General features: G+C 53.0%; 1 protein-coding gene across 3 annotated transcripts in view; it reads left to right on the top strand.

The window, feature by feature from the left end:
- Nucleotides 1-2011: 2011 nt before the first annotated feature.
- Nucleotides 2012-13444, top strand: part of CD72 (CD72 molecule) — a 21666-nt gene continuing 10233 nt past the window's right edge. For 2 of the 3 annotated variants that reach the window (XM_070743687.1, XM_070743686.1), the window contains exons 1-6: nucleotides 2012-2141; nucleotides 2214-2351; nucleotides 3466-3543; nucleotides 3912-4205; nucleotides 4956-5134; nucleotides 8396-8487. In XM_070743687.1, coding sequence (XP_070599788.1) covers nucleotides 2087-2141; nucleotides 2214-2351; nucleotides 3466-3543; nucleotides 3912-4205; nucleotides 4956-5134; nucleotides 8396-8487 — 836 coding nt within the window. In that variant the 5' untranslated portion in view covers nucleotides 2012-2086. The remainder of the gene's footprint in view (nucleotides 2142-2213; nucleotides 2352-3465; nucleotides 3544-3911; nucleotides 4206-4955; nucleotides 5135-8395; nucleotides 8488-13444) is intronic. The other variant, XM_070743688.1, reaches the window with a different exon arrangement.

The following is a 13444-nucleotide window of genomic DNA, read 5'->3' as shown; positions in this document are numbered from 1 at the left end:
GACAATTAACCTGGATCTGTCCTACGTTCTCACCCAGCTGCCCACAAGAGCGGCCTTGTCCCCTCTGTTTGAAACTCAATGGGCCTTGCGCAATCTCCTCTGTAGGCCTTTTTGTTTATTGGCCTCCCCCCTCCCCCCCAGGCCTCCTTCCCATCCCCCGCCTGCCCGTTTTCCAGACCAGGTCCATCCCGTGTGCTGCTCCTCCAGCGTTTCCAGGACCCCCAACCTCTGGCGCTGCCCAGGTCAACAACGAGGGCAGCCGTGTGCCCCATTCCTCTCCCGGGGGCCCAGATGAGTGGGGGCACTCCAAGTGGCATGGGCTCTGAGGGGGGCAAGCCTGGGCACCGAGCCTGCGCAGTAGGGCAGGAAGTGCAGCTGCCAGAGGGGGGGGGCATTCCTTGGTAGACTGCTCCTGCAAGGGAGGCTCTGCACCAGCCTGGCCTCCCTCCCCATGTGTGGGGCCACCATGGAAGGTGGGGGGGGTTGTCTGTGCCCAGAACGCAGCTCCACAGGAGGGCGGGGGTGTGTGTCTGAGGTCAGAGGCCGTGGAGAGGGGGCCGTTCTGCCAAGGCCGCCCTGCCCCCCCCCAAGCGTTCCTGCCTGTCCCTGGTTAGGTGGCTGCCTGTGGCTGGAGAGCGGCCAGTGGTGGTGCTGAGCTGGGGGGCTTCCGCAGGGCATTCTTGGGCAGGGTGAGGGCCCCTGCGACTGTAGCCACAGCAACCCACCCGTCTCCATGGCAACCCGGCATCCGGCTGTGCAGCCTGTCGAGCGACTTCTCTTTGGCATCACATCCACAGCAGCCCCGTGAGCAGGATGGCCACAGCTGGAGCCACAGCTGGGGAGGCTTCCAAGAACAGAGCCTGGCTGTCCTGGCCAGCGACTCCACTGCGTTGGGAGGGGCCTTGGAGTCACCCAGTCCAACCTCCCGTTCTCCTAGGAGGCCTCCTCCTGATGGACAGCTGTCCAGTCTCGCCTTAAAGGCCTTCGCTGTTGGGAGCACCCACAATTTCTGAGGTCAACCTGGGTGATTGCTTCTCCTTAGTTGCTTCTCTCAGTTAGTTTCCATCCATTGGTTCCTGGGAAATAGGTTGCCCCCCCCTTCCATGGGTCAGCCCTTCAGGCCTGGAAGGCTCAGATCCCCCCCCCCGGGTGCCCCACTTGGAAAGTGGCTGTAACAGGTGGAAGCCCGTTCAGAGCATGGGGGGTGCGACCAGGGGGGTGAAGGGGTTAGGCCTTGACTCCACTTGGTTGACGTGGTCGGTTCTTCTAGGGAAAGAGACTTCCTATGCAGAAAGAATAGAAAAACGGTCTCAGGAGGCAGCTGGTTCCACCAGAAATTCGGGGCAGGCACAGAGAAGGCCCTGTCCCGCGGACTCGCCAGCCGACACTGTTTAGCTGACAGGGCCCAAAGAAGACCAAACCTGTGGGATCTGACCGGTCGCTGGGGGGGATGTGGCAGAAGGCAGTCTGTAAACCCCACGAAGGCCCAGCAAGGAGGGGGGGCGACTGGATTGGCTCAGCCCGAAGATCAGAATTGGTGTGGCCTTCTGTGGGACCCTCTGTGGAAGCACAAGTTGGACTGTGAGGGAGCAGGAGGGAAGAAGCCCAGATGCCTTTGAACCTTGGTGTTGGAGAATATGGTGGACAGCCAAGTAAACCAACAAATGGATCCTGGAACAAATCAGTCCCGGGTTCCGATTTGAGGCACAGATACTCAGGGTCCCATTGTCTTAGTTGAGACCCGTTTTGCAAAGACACAGCTCTCTGGGGAGGGCGGGGAAACGGAGGGAGGAAGGGGAAGGAAGGAGGGAGGGAGGGAGGAAGGAAGGAAGGAGAAGGTCGAGGCAGTGACTAAGAGATGACCATTCCCCTCCCAGGACCTCTGGCCGCTGCAAAGGTGGGCCACTCATGGAGTCCCTGGAGAGGCCATGGGAGGACGGGGGTGGGGACGACCCAGAGTTGCAGGGATGTGGGGCCGGGCTTGTGGGGCTGCTCCCCACCCACGAGAGCCACTTCTGCTTTCTGCCGCCACAGGAGAGCCCCGCTGGCTGCAGTTCCTGCTCCTCTGCCGCTGCAGGGCTGCCCGATGGCCGGGGGCATCACCTATGCCGACCTGCGCTTCGCCAGGAGCCCCGGGGAAGGTAGGGGCCAGCCTGGGGAGGGTCCTTGCAGGCTGCCCTCTGCCCTCCCCCCTGACCCCCTCTGTCTTCCAGGGCCCAGTGAGGGGGAGCTCACCTACGAGAACGTCCAGGTGCCCCGGGGCCCGGAGAAGGAGGCGGCAGAGCGTGTGCCCCTGAAGGAGGCGCCAGGACCCCCCTGCTGGGCCACCGCCTGTCACCGCTGGAGGCCAGGTGAGTAGCTGTGCTGGGTGTGACCCCCCCCCAAAGGCAGAAGCCCCTCCCGCCTGGGCCTGGACGGCTGGCAGGAGGCTGCAGCTGTCTCCTCTCTCCCAGGCAGAGCCCCAGGGTCAGCTGAGCTGAGAAAAGGGAGCCACCACCACCAAGAGCCGGAGGAGGCAAAGCAGGGGGAAGAAGGGGGAGAGGAGAGACAGACAGAGAGGCCCCACAGAAGGCGGAAGGGAGGTTGGGGTCAATCCGCCCCCTGGAGCTTTTAGTTTTGGCCAAAGAAACGGTCCCAGTGCTATGGGGAAATGGCTATAGGGGTCAGTCAATCAGAAGAGAGCTGGGAGGGAGCTTGGAGGCCTCCAATCCAACCCCCTCCTCAAGCAGGAGGCCCTCGCGTCTTCCAGCCCGGGGGGGGGGGCTTGTGTCTCTTCTGGAAAGCCTCCAGCGATGGAGCCCCCCGACCTTCGGAGGCAAATTGTCCCCACTGCTGGGACCCTTCCCCTCTGTCCCAGGTGGCCCCAGGTGCCCCCCTCCTCCGTGCTGAGTTGTGTCCCTGCCTCCTGGTGCTGTGGGGGGCGGAATCCCTGGGCTGGATAGAGAGGGGGGCAGAGGGGGGCCAGGGAACAGACAGGCAGAGGTTCTGCAGGAGTAGGGGATCCCTGGGGAGCTGTGGGGCAAGTGGGCCAAGGAAAAGGCCCAGCGCAGAGGGGGGAGGGGGCGCAGAGGGGGGGGAGAGCTTCCCAGGGGAACTGTTCTCAGGTGGGCACTCTGCAGGGGTCTCTGCACTGGGCAGCCTTCTGGAGCTGGTCCAAATGGGGCGGGGGGGGGGGTAGAGACAGCAGAGGGAAATGAAGGGGAGGGGGCTGCAAAGAAAAAAGGGGGGGGCAGATTTTGGAGAAGAGTTTGCAGATTCATTATTTTAATATCACCCCATTCATTATCTGGACCTTATTCTCAGCTGTGGGATAAGAGCAGCAACTGTCTTAATAGCCGCAGAAGGAAAGCAGAAAGTAGGACACCAGGTGATCCCTCCTTTACTCCACATCATGGAAGAAGCCATTTTGTGAGCGGGGGAGGCCGGAGGGCACTAAGGCGACTCTGGGTTTTGTCTTCCCTCCAGTGACCCGCCGCCTCATGCTGGGAGCACTGGCCCTCTGCCTCGTACTTCTGGTCACCAACATCACCCTTGGCGTCCAGTGTGAGTAGCCACTGCTTCGTGCTCCAGCGTCCACCCTGACAGTCTCCGGGGAACAAGGGGGGAGGGGCAGCTGCCCCAGACTCTTGGGGAAGAGAAACAGGGGCTTCTGGAGCTGCCGTGAGTGGCTCCCTCTGCCCTCCAGGCCCAGACTGGCCACACCACGCCACGGGTCCTTTGGGAGGAGGCTGTGGGGCGGCCTCTGTCTGTGCAGGGCTCTTGCTCTGCCCTCCCCCCAGCTCCTGCTCACGGCCACGGGGAACAGGGCACCACCAGGAGAGCCAGGGATACCGAGAGCCGAGAACTCTCTCCCACCTGGCAGCCCAGAGCCCTGGAGAAAGGGACCTTCATTGCAGCTGCTTTCTCTCCAGACTTGCGGGCCTCCCGGCAGCTCCAGCAGGTGTCTCGTGACCACACGGCCCAGAGCCGCATCCTGGGAGAGAGGAGCCACCACCTGCAAGCCCACCTGGAGGAGAGTGGGCGCCAGCTGCGCCTGACGAAGGAGGAGCTCAACTCCACCACAGAGGCCCTATGGCAGAGCCGGGCGGGCGAGAACCAGACCCAGCAGCAGCTGCAGCACCAGGAGCGCAGCCTGGCTCTCCTGCAGAGGGAACGGGCGCGCCTGGAGGACAGCCTCATCCGGGCCTCCTCCTGCCGGCAGATCGGTGTGTCCTCCTGGGCTCCTTCGGGACTCCCCCCTTCTCATGGGGTGTGGGGGGGGGGCTTCCCTGAGCAGGAGGCGGCTCCCGTTGGGCAATGCCATCTATGGGGGTGGGTGGGTTATTTAGTTATTTATTTTATTTTATTTATTTATTTATTTTGTCCAATACACAATGAGAGTTTTAGTGGGTATATATATACACATAGTAAAATACATGATGAAGGTTGTAGAGGAGATACTCGTAGTAAAATATATCAATGAAAGAATAGAAAAGAAGATATAGTAATAGAACATAACAATGAAAGAATAGAAGAAGAGATAGAGGAATAGAAGAAAGGTATAGGAGATATAGGAGAGCAATAGGACAGGGGAGGGAAGGCACTCGAGGGCACTTTCCCTTCTCCACATTTGCTAACCTCTTGGAATGAGCTGCCGCCCCCCCCCCCCGAGTTCTGAGCCTGGCGCCATGGAGCGCCTCCCCCCCTTCCCCCCCCCCCCAAAGTATCGGTTCCTCTGGCCGGGCGAAGGGGAAGCGGGGCGAGACCAGCTTCCCCACGAGGCCCTTGCAAACGCCTACGCAGGGGAATCCCTGCTTGCACCCCCCCTCCAGTCCCCCCCCCCCCCGGGCGATGTGCGGCTGCTCCGGTGGCAGCTCAGAGCGGCGGGGTTTTCCGGCCCCCTCCCCCTTTGGCTGCCGGCGGCCCCGAGCGGAGAGTCCCGGCCCAGCAGCTCCCCCTCCACGCTTCCCCTCTAGGCTGCTGCCCCTCGGAATGGACGCTGTTCCGCTGGAAGTGCCTGTGGGCGTCGAGCGAGCGGAAGACGTGGTGGTGGAGCAAGGAGGACTGCGAGCACAGGTCCTCCCGCCTGCTGGTCCTCTCGAAGCCCTGGTCGCCGCGAGAGCTCTGGGAGGCGGTGGGGGGAGCCTTGACCCAGGTGAGGAGAGGCAGAGCGGGGGGGGGGGGTGTCTGTGTGTGTGTGCGTGCAGAGCGGTTGTGTTATTTATTTATTTATTTAATTAGATTTGTATGCCGCCCCTCTCCGAAGACTCGGGGCGGCTCACAACCATAGTTCCCTCTAAGCTGAGCAGTGAGCAATGGCTCACTTAAAAATCATCATCAACTCAGAGTTTTTCAAACCTGCCCAAAAGCCGAGAGGGAAAGAGTGAGAGGGAAAGAGTGCCGCCCAGTCCCGAAGGGACTGCCGCTCAGACACTATACTTTTCCGCCCACCCCCCCAAAAAATTAGAGGGAACACTGCTCACAACAGTAATAAAAACAGTATAAACAATGGAACAAATCTAATAATAAAAATTCCCTGCATAAGATTCGGCTCCGTTAGCACAGGCGCCCCCCCCCCCACGCCCCCAGTCTCAGCGGAGCAGCAGCGACCAAAGGGTCAGAATGGTCCAACATCTGGCAATTGCAAATCCCAGCCAAGGATCCCTCTGCCTCACACGTTGGCAATGAAGACCAGAAGACCAAGTTCAATCTGGGCAGACATGACCTCCTAGACGACCCTCCCTCTGCCAAGGACCTTGGAGTGCTCAAGGCAAATGACCCAAGTGCCAGAATTCACTCTAGCAGCATGGCCAAAAAGGCAGGAAGCTCTGGTAATATTGAACTGCAGACCAGGGCATACAAAACTTTTGCTAGACCAATTTTGAATACAGCTCATCCAGTAATGGGCAGCCAAACATTTTACTGCCACATTGTGGGTGTGGCTTATTTTGTGGGTGTGCCTTGATGGCCATGTGACTGGGTAGGAGTGGCTTGATGGCCATGTGACCAGGTGGGAGTGGCTTGAACAATCATTGTTCAAGTGAACTGTTAAGTCCTCAACCTACAACCTCACCAGTGTCGCCCGCTGGGGTGACAATTTGCTTTGCGTTTCCCGCGCTCTCCTTCCTGGGTGCCCCCCCTCCACCTCAGGCTGGGTAGCCGGGCAAACGGGTGCCGATCAACTGTTGAGAAAAGAGGGGGGAGGAAATGGCCCCCCTCCAACTCCTACCGGTGCTGGTCTCCCTGCCGCTTTCCGAGGAGGAGGATGGGGGATGGTCAGCTGGAGATGGGCACAGCTTCATTTCCACTGGTGGAACTGCCTTCCACCCCGTCCTGCCTGCTGCCCACCCCTGAGCCCATCTGTCTGGAATCCACAGCACAATCAAAGGAGTCCAGAGATAGGTCACGAGTCCTCTTTCCAGAATACCTTATGCCACCAGGCTTGAAAGTTTGGCCTTAAACAACTTAGAACTTCACCATCTTCATTCCAACCTAAGCGTAGTACATAAAATTATCTGCTAGTTGTCCTACCTGTCGATGAATACTTCAGCTTCAACCACAACACAACACGTGACAACACAATACAGTAGATACAAACTCAATGTAAACCACTCCAAACTTGATTGCAGAAAATACGACTTTACTGACAGAGTTATCTGCCTGGAATGCCCCCCCTGACTCTGTGGTCTCTTCCAACCCCCACCAAACTTTAACCCTAGACTGTCTGCTGTTGACCTCACCCCATTCCTAAGAGGTCTTTAAGGGGCGGGCATAAACGGCCCAGTCTGCCTACCCTCCCTGTCCTAAGATTCCCTTTTATTCAGATCAATTTCATATATTAGAAACATAGAAACATAGAAGTCTGACGGCAGAAAAAGACCTCATGGTCCATCTAGTCTGCCCTTATACTATTTTCTGTATTTTATCTTAGGATGGATATATGTTTATCCCAGGCATGTTTAAATTCAGTTACTGTGGATTTATCTACCACATCTGCTGGAAGTTTGTTCCAAGGATCTACTACTCTTTCAGTAAAATAATATTTTCTCATGTTGCTTTTGATCTTTCCCCCAACTAACTTCAGATTGTGTCCCCTTGTTCTTGTGTTCACTTTCCTATTAAAAACACTTCCCTCCTGGACCTTATTTAACCCTTTAATATATTTAAATGTTTCGATCATGTCCCCCCTTTTCCTTCTGTCCTCCAGACTATACAGATTGAGTTCATGAAGTCTTTCCTGATACGTTTTATGCTTAAGACCTTCCACCATTCTTGTAGCCCGTCTTTGGACCCGTTCAATTTTGTCAATATCTTTTTGTAGGTGAGGTCTCCAGAACTGAACACAGTATTCCAAATGTGGTCTCACCATCATTCTATATAGTGGGATCATAATCTCCCTCTTCCTGCTTGTTATACCTCTAGCTATGCAGCCAAGCATCCTACTTGCTTTCCCTACCGCCTGACTGCACTGTTCATAATCATACCTATATCTGTTATCCAATACATGCTTGAGAAATGAACAAACAAACAAACAAACTTGCTTAGAACGTATGAGCCGAGTTTTGCCTCTTCAAAACCCTGTACAAGTCTGTCAAGTTCTGTCTGGATCCTGAGCCTCTTCTAGGGCAGTGATGGCGAACCTAGGGCACAGGGGCCACAGGTGGCAGGCAGAGCCATACCTGCTGGCACGTGAGCCGTTGCCCTAGCTCAGCTCCAATGCGCATGTGTGTGCCAGCCAGCTGGTTTGTAGCTCGCACAGAGGCTTCCATATTTGGCCCCCAGGGGGCTGGGGGGAGGGCGAAATATGAGCCCACCAGAAGTTGGGAAACAAGCCATTTCCAGCCTCCAGAGGGCCTGGGGGGGCTTGGAGGAAGCTGTCTTTGCCCTCCCCGGGCATTGAATTATGGGAGTGGGCACTTGCGCATGCATGATAGTACGTGTGCACACTCTTTTGGCACCCGAGGGAAAAAAGGTTCACCATCACTGGCCTGAGGTGTTAGCTATTCCTGCCAGCTGAATTCATCGATAAATTTGGTAAGTTCCCCTTCTATTCAGAAGGGGAATTTACCCCTACTAAGATACTGGGCCTAAGACAGAACCTTGGGGTCCCTGCTGCTTACCCCCCTCCATTTGGACGTAGACACATTAAGGACTACTCATTGAGTACGGTAGCCAGCCAGTTGCAAATCCATCTGCTGGTAATGCTGCCTATCCCACATTTTCCTAGCTTACCAAGAAGTAGGCTGTGGTCTACTTTGTCAAATTCCTCCCTGAAGTCTAACTATACTGCGTGCATAGGATTTCACTAGACTGCTAATTTAGTCACTGGATCAAACAATGAAATAAGTTTGTCTTGCCATGGTCCCTTTTTAACTAACCCATACTGACTGCTAGTTATCACTATATTCGTTTCCAGAGATTGGAATCCCAGGAGTTAGAGAGTTTCTGGGTCGGACTTCGGAAAGAAAAGGGAACCTGGAAATGGGTGGATGGTTCCCACTACGAAGGGTGAGTCAGACTGAAGGGCCTGGTGCGGGGGTGGGCCACCAATTCCAGCCCTACCGGAATGGGCCGGGAGTGTGACCTCGTGCTCGCGTGCGATTCAGCTTCTGCATGTGGGCAGAAGTTGAACCTCGTGTGAGCGAGTGCGTGAGATTTCAAGGTTTTTTTTTATTCTGCGCATGCACAGAAGCAAAAGGAACCCAGAAATGAGCCAAGGTAAGTGCCTGCTCACCGCTGCCCACTGCCGTTTGCCCCACCCGCCCACTCGCTGCTGTTTGCGGTGGGGAATTTTGCCTCTGCACCTGCTGAGGTAGCAAAATGGCGCGTGGAGCCACAGGTGCGTGATTTTGCTACCTCCACAGCTGCAGAAGCAAAATTGCGCTGGCCCCACAAACACACACAAGCCAAATTGTTCTGCCTAGAAGCCCAACTCTGCCCATGCCACGCACCTCTCACACCGGCTTCCCCACCACCACCACCTGCTCCCGCCCACCGTGCTGCGCTGCGAGTGGCCCGCCCACCCTTACCTTGCCTGCAGTGGTGCCAAGGCATGGTGCTCTTTTGCGCCGCAGGCATCTCTCTCCTGCAGCATGAGAGAATAGGTGCGTGGCCGGAGACGGGCAGCAGCTGGAACGGGCAGGCCGTTTTTGGCAGCTGCCACTCTAGGTGCCACAGCAAGATTCCAGCTGCTGTGCATGTGCGGCAGCCGAAATCTCACGTGCGGACATCTTTCTGCCAGCATAAATTGCCGCTTTCTTTGCTTCTGTGCCTGCGTGGCAGCAAAAAACCTGGTATTTTTAATCGCAATGGCTCCAGTTGCTCGTACACGCCCAGCTCCTACCGGAAGGGGCCTAGGCGCTCCGCTCTCCACAGCGTTCCTCCTGGAGCCCATGCCTGGCCTGGCAGAGGCTGGGGGCCGTGGCAGAGGAGGCTGTCCTGAGGAAGCGGGTGGTCACCCTGCCCACCGGAGATCTCCCTCCGGGTCTCCTGCAGAAGTGCTTGTCCGCTGGAAGTGGAGGTGTGGAGGCAGCCCCAAATCAGCAGAGGGGAGGGGGCGGGTACGCAGGGGGTGGCTCCAGGCCCCTGCCCACCCCCTTTAAAAGTCTTTGGGGCGGGGGGGCACTTTGAGGTGAGCCCCACCCTGGGAGGTTTTCAGCTCACGGGAAGCACGGCCTGCCTGGCTGCCCACCTGAGGGAATAACAAAATCACAAGATTCTAGTCCATCGCTCCTGCGACCAGTCTAGACAGGTGGCTGTCCAATGTGTTCTTTAGAGCCCCCAGCGTTGGACTGCCCACCAGTTCTGAAGGGAAGCTCTTCCACTGGTCTCCTTGTTTGGTTTCCCCTGTTGCCTCTTGTCCTGCCCTCGGGTGCTTTGGGGAAGAGGTGCCCCCCCCTTCTCTGCAAGGCCCCCCCCACTCTTGGAAGAGGCAGCCATAGCTCCCCTCGCCCTTCTCTTTCCCAGAGGAGCCTGGTCCAGCTCCTGCCCCTGTTCTGCAGCCGCTTCCTTCTGGGAGGCCTCGTCTCTGTTCTTCAGTGGGATTCTGCTCGACAGTTGGGCCTGGAGAGTGACCCTCGCCAGCTTTGTCCCAAGGGTCCTGGGTCGTTTTTCTCTTTGAGGATTCTCATGGATGCTTCCGTAGCACTCTGGCTAAGCTGGTTGCAGTCAGCTTCCTTAAGATTATTTATTTATTTATTTATTTATTTATTCATTTGTCCATACACAATACATAGGGAAGAGAATAGACATGAAGTAATATATATAAAGATAATACGTAAAAATAGAGGAGAAGATATATGAAAGGAAGAAAATATATATGATATATAAAATATATATGAGTCTTCGGAGAGGGGCGGCATAAAAATCTAATAAATTATTATTATTATTATTATTATATATGAGATAAAGGAAAGACAATTGGACAGGGGACAAAAGGCACACTAGTGTACTTATGTACGTCTCTTACTGACCTCTTAGGAACCTGGAGAGGTCAATCGTGGATAGTCTAAGGGAGAAGTGTTGGGGGTTAGGGGTTGACACTATTGAGTCTGGTAATGAGTTCCACGCTTCGACAACTTGATTGTTAAAGTCATATTTTTTACAGTCAAGTTTGGAGCGGTTAATATTAAGTTTGAATCTGTTGCGTGCTCTTGTGTTGTTGCCGTTGAAGCTGAAATAGTCATTGACCAGTAGGACATTGCAGCATATGATCTTGTGGGCAATACTTAAATTGTGTTTTAGGCGCCGTAGTTCTAAGCTTTCTAGGCCCAGGATTGTTAGTCTATTTTCGTAGGGGATTCTGTTTCGAGTCGAGGAGTGAAGGGCTCTTAGTGAAGGGCTCTTCTGGTGAAATATCTTTGGACGTTTTCAAGGGTGTTGATGTCCGAGGTGTGGTATGGGTTCCAGACAGATGAGCTGAATTCAAGGATGGGTCTGGCAAAAGTTTTGTAGGCTCTTGTGAGTAGCGTGAGATTGCCGGAGCAGAAGCTATATTCAGTTTATATATGAGGTATGGATTCTTTTTGCCGATGTGGAGGGTGGAGCATTTGTTGGTTGATATTTGAAGTTGCCAGGTGTTAGACCAATCTGAGACAAAGTCCAGGTCTTTTTGGAGAGTAAATGTGTTGTCAATGGTGTTGAAAAGTTTTACATCGTCGGCAAAAAGAACACAGTTGCTTGCGATATGATCACAGAGGTCATTGATGTAGAGAATGAAAAGAGTAGGACCTAGTACGCTGCCCTGGGGAACGCCACTTTTGACAGGGGCGGGGTGGAAATGGCACTTCCAATTTTAACAACTTGTTGCCTGTTTGACAGGAATGCAGTAATCCAGCTGTGGAGGAATCTTGAAATGCCATAGGATTTGAGTTTTAGGAGTAGTTTGTCGTGGACCACTGAGTCGAATTCTTCGCAAAAGTCAATATAAATTGCATCAATGGATTTTCCTTGATCTAGGTGGGTAGTCCATATGTTTTTGCAGTGGAGTAGTTGTAGGTTGCAGGATAATTTCTTTCTGAATCCAAATTGTTATTAGATTCTAAGTAAAGGGTGATTGATTGATTTATAATTGATTCCATGATTTTACATGAGACGCAGCATAGTGATATTGGTCTCTAGTTGTCAATGAGAAAAGGGTCTCCTTCTTTGAAGATGGGGATGACTATTGCTTTTGACCATAGCTTGGGGCGTGTGCTGGTCCTGAAGGATTTTTGGAAGATAATGCTTAGAGGTTCAGCTATGGCAGAAGAAAGCTTTTTTAGGAAGTATGCACAAAGACCATCTGGTCCAACTGATAGGGAAGGTTTGAGGTCACGGATTGTTTTTTCAATGCGGTCTACAGTGAAGTCAATTTGGGTTAGGTTGTTGAGAGAGTTTGAGGTGTGATTTGCAAAGATGGGGGATGAGCCGTTACTGTTAACAAAGACAGAGCCAAAGAAAGAGTTGAAGAGGTTAGCTTTGGATGGATCATCTTGGTATTCTTTGTTGTTGGGTCCTACAAGAGGTGGTATAGGTCTAGAGTCCTTGAGTTTGTTGTTGACGAAGTTGTAGAAGGCTCGGTTAGATTTGGTGTGAAGGAGATTTTCCTCTTGTTTGCTGTGATAGTTGAGACATTCTGCTTTTATTTGCTGGCATCTGCTTTTGTAGCGGCTTTTGAAGTTGGTTACTTGGCCTTTTTTTGCTTTTACGCCAGAGAGATCTTTTTTTGGTTTGTAGTTTCTTTATCGAGACAGGTAAGTTATTTTTTCTTTTACCTCTGGATGAAGTGAGTGGCACATGTAGTCCAATAAGTCTTTTAATTTGGAGTAAGAACATGTTGTAGAGATCATCAATGGTGTTGCAGTTGGAGAACAAAGATTGCCAGTTGAGAATTGAGAGATTGGCATCAATGAGTTCATAATTGGCTTTCCTAAAATTGTACTTAGGTGTCACATTATTCGGGTGAGTGTTAGGATGGTGTAGATTGAGGTTGAAGTTAATCATACTGTGACCGCTGTTGGAGAAGGGTTCTTTTATATGCAGTCCATAGATAGCGCTTTTGCTATTACAGAATATGAGGTCCAGACAGCTATTGAGTCTAGTATTGTTTGATACTAATAGTTCAAGTCCCAAGCTGGTGACAGTGTTGTAAAGGGCAGTATGTATAGGTTCTGTGGAGCATTCGTTTAGGGTTGAGGTCACCAAGGAATATAATGGGATAGGGGCAGGAGGTTGCCCATGTGAGTAGGGAGGTTAGTTTTGTTGCATGAGTAATGTCATAATCTGGAGCTCTGAATCAAAGCAGGAAGTGGAGTGTGGTGTTGAGGGACAGGTCACATATTATGGTTTGAGGAAGGATAAGGTCATGTGCAACTTGGATGTTTTTTAGATTGAGTGAATTTTTATAGAATACAGCTGCACCACCTCCTCTGCGGAGTTCACGGTCAGACCGGAAAACAAGGTAGTTACTTGGTGTGATGATGGAGTCAGGATAGGATGTATTCAGCCATGTTTCACAAACAAAGATTATGTCAAATATATTAGTGTCAAGTAGGAGGAGGAATTCAAACAACTTGTTGATTATACTTCTTGCATTGATTAGTTTACATTTGCGATTGAATTTGTGTTCAGGAATGAAATTGGATTGAGTTGAGTTGAAGTTGGATTGAATTGAGGTAGTAAGGGGCGTGCTTCCCTATTCTTTGTTGGAAGTGCTGGGGATGTCCATTTGTTGGTGAGGGATGGTAGGTAGAGAAGTGTAGGATGGCTGAGGAGGGGCGGTGGGTTGGGAGATGAAGGGAGGGTTGTGGGTTTTGGTTCTGATGCATTCAGAGCAGTAGTCTATGTATAGGTTAGTTCCGTCATGATCACAACGTTGCTTAAGTTCGGCCCGTAGTTCACGAGAGCGGATGTGTTGAAGTAGAGTTAGATCTGGTCTGGATCTGAGTTTGTTGTATTTGGTGTTATTTCTGGCGATGGAGTTCAT

The sequence above is a fragment of the Erythrolamprus reginae genome, chromosome 2 (genome assembly GCF_031021105.1).
Source record: "Erythrolamprus reginae isolate rEryReg1 chromosome 2, rEryReg1.hap1, whole genome shotgun sequence".
NCBI lineage: Eukaryota > Metazoa > Chordata > Lepidosauria > Squamata > Dipsadidae > Erythrolamprus > Erythrolamprus reginae.
Note: the sequence above shows the minus strand (reverse complement) of the source record. Positions and strands in the feature narration are given on the sequence as shown.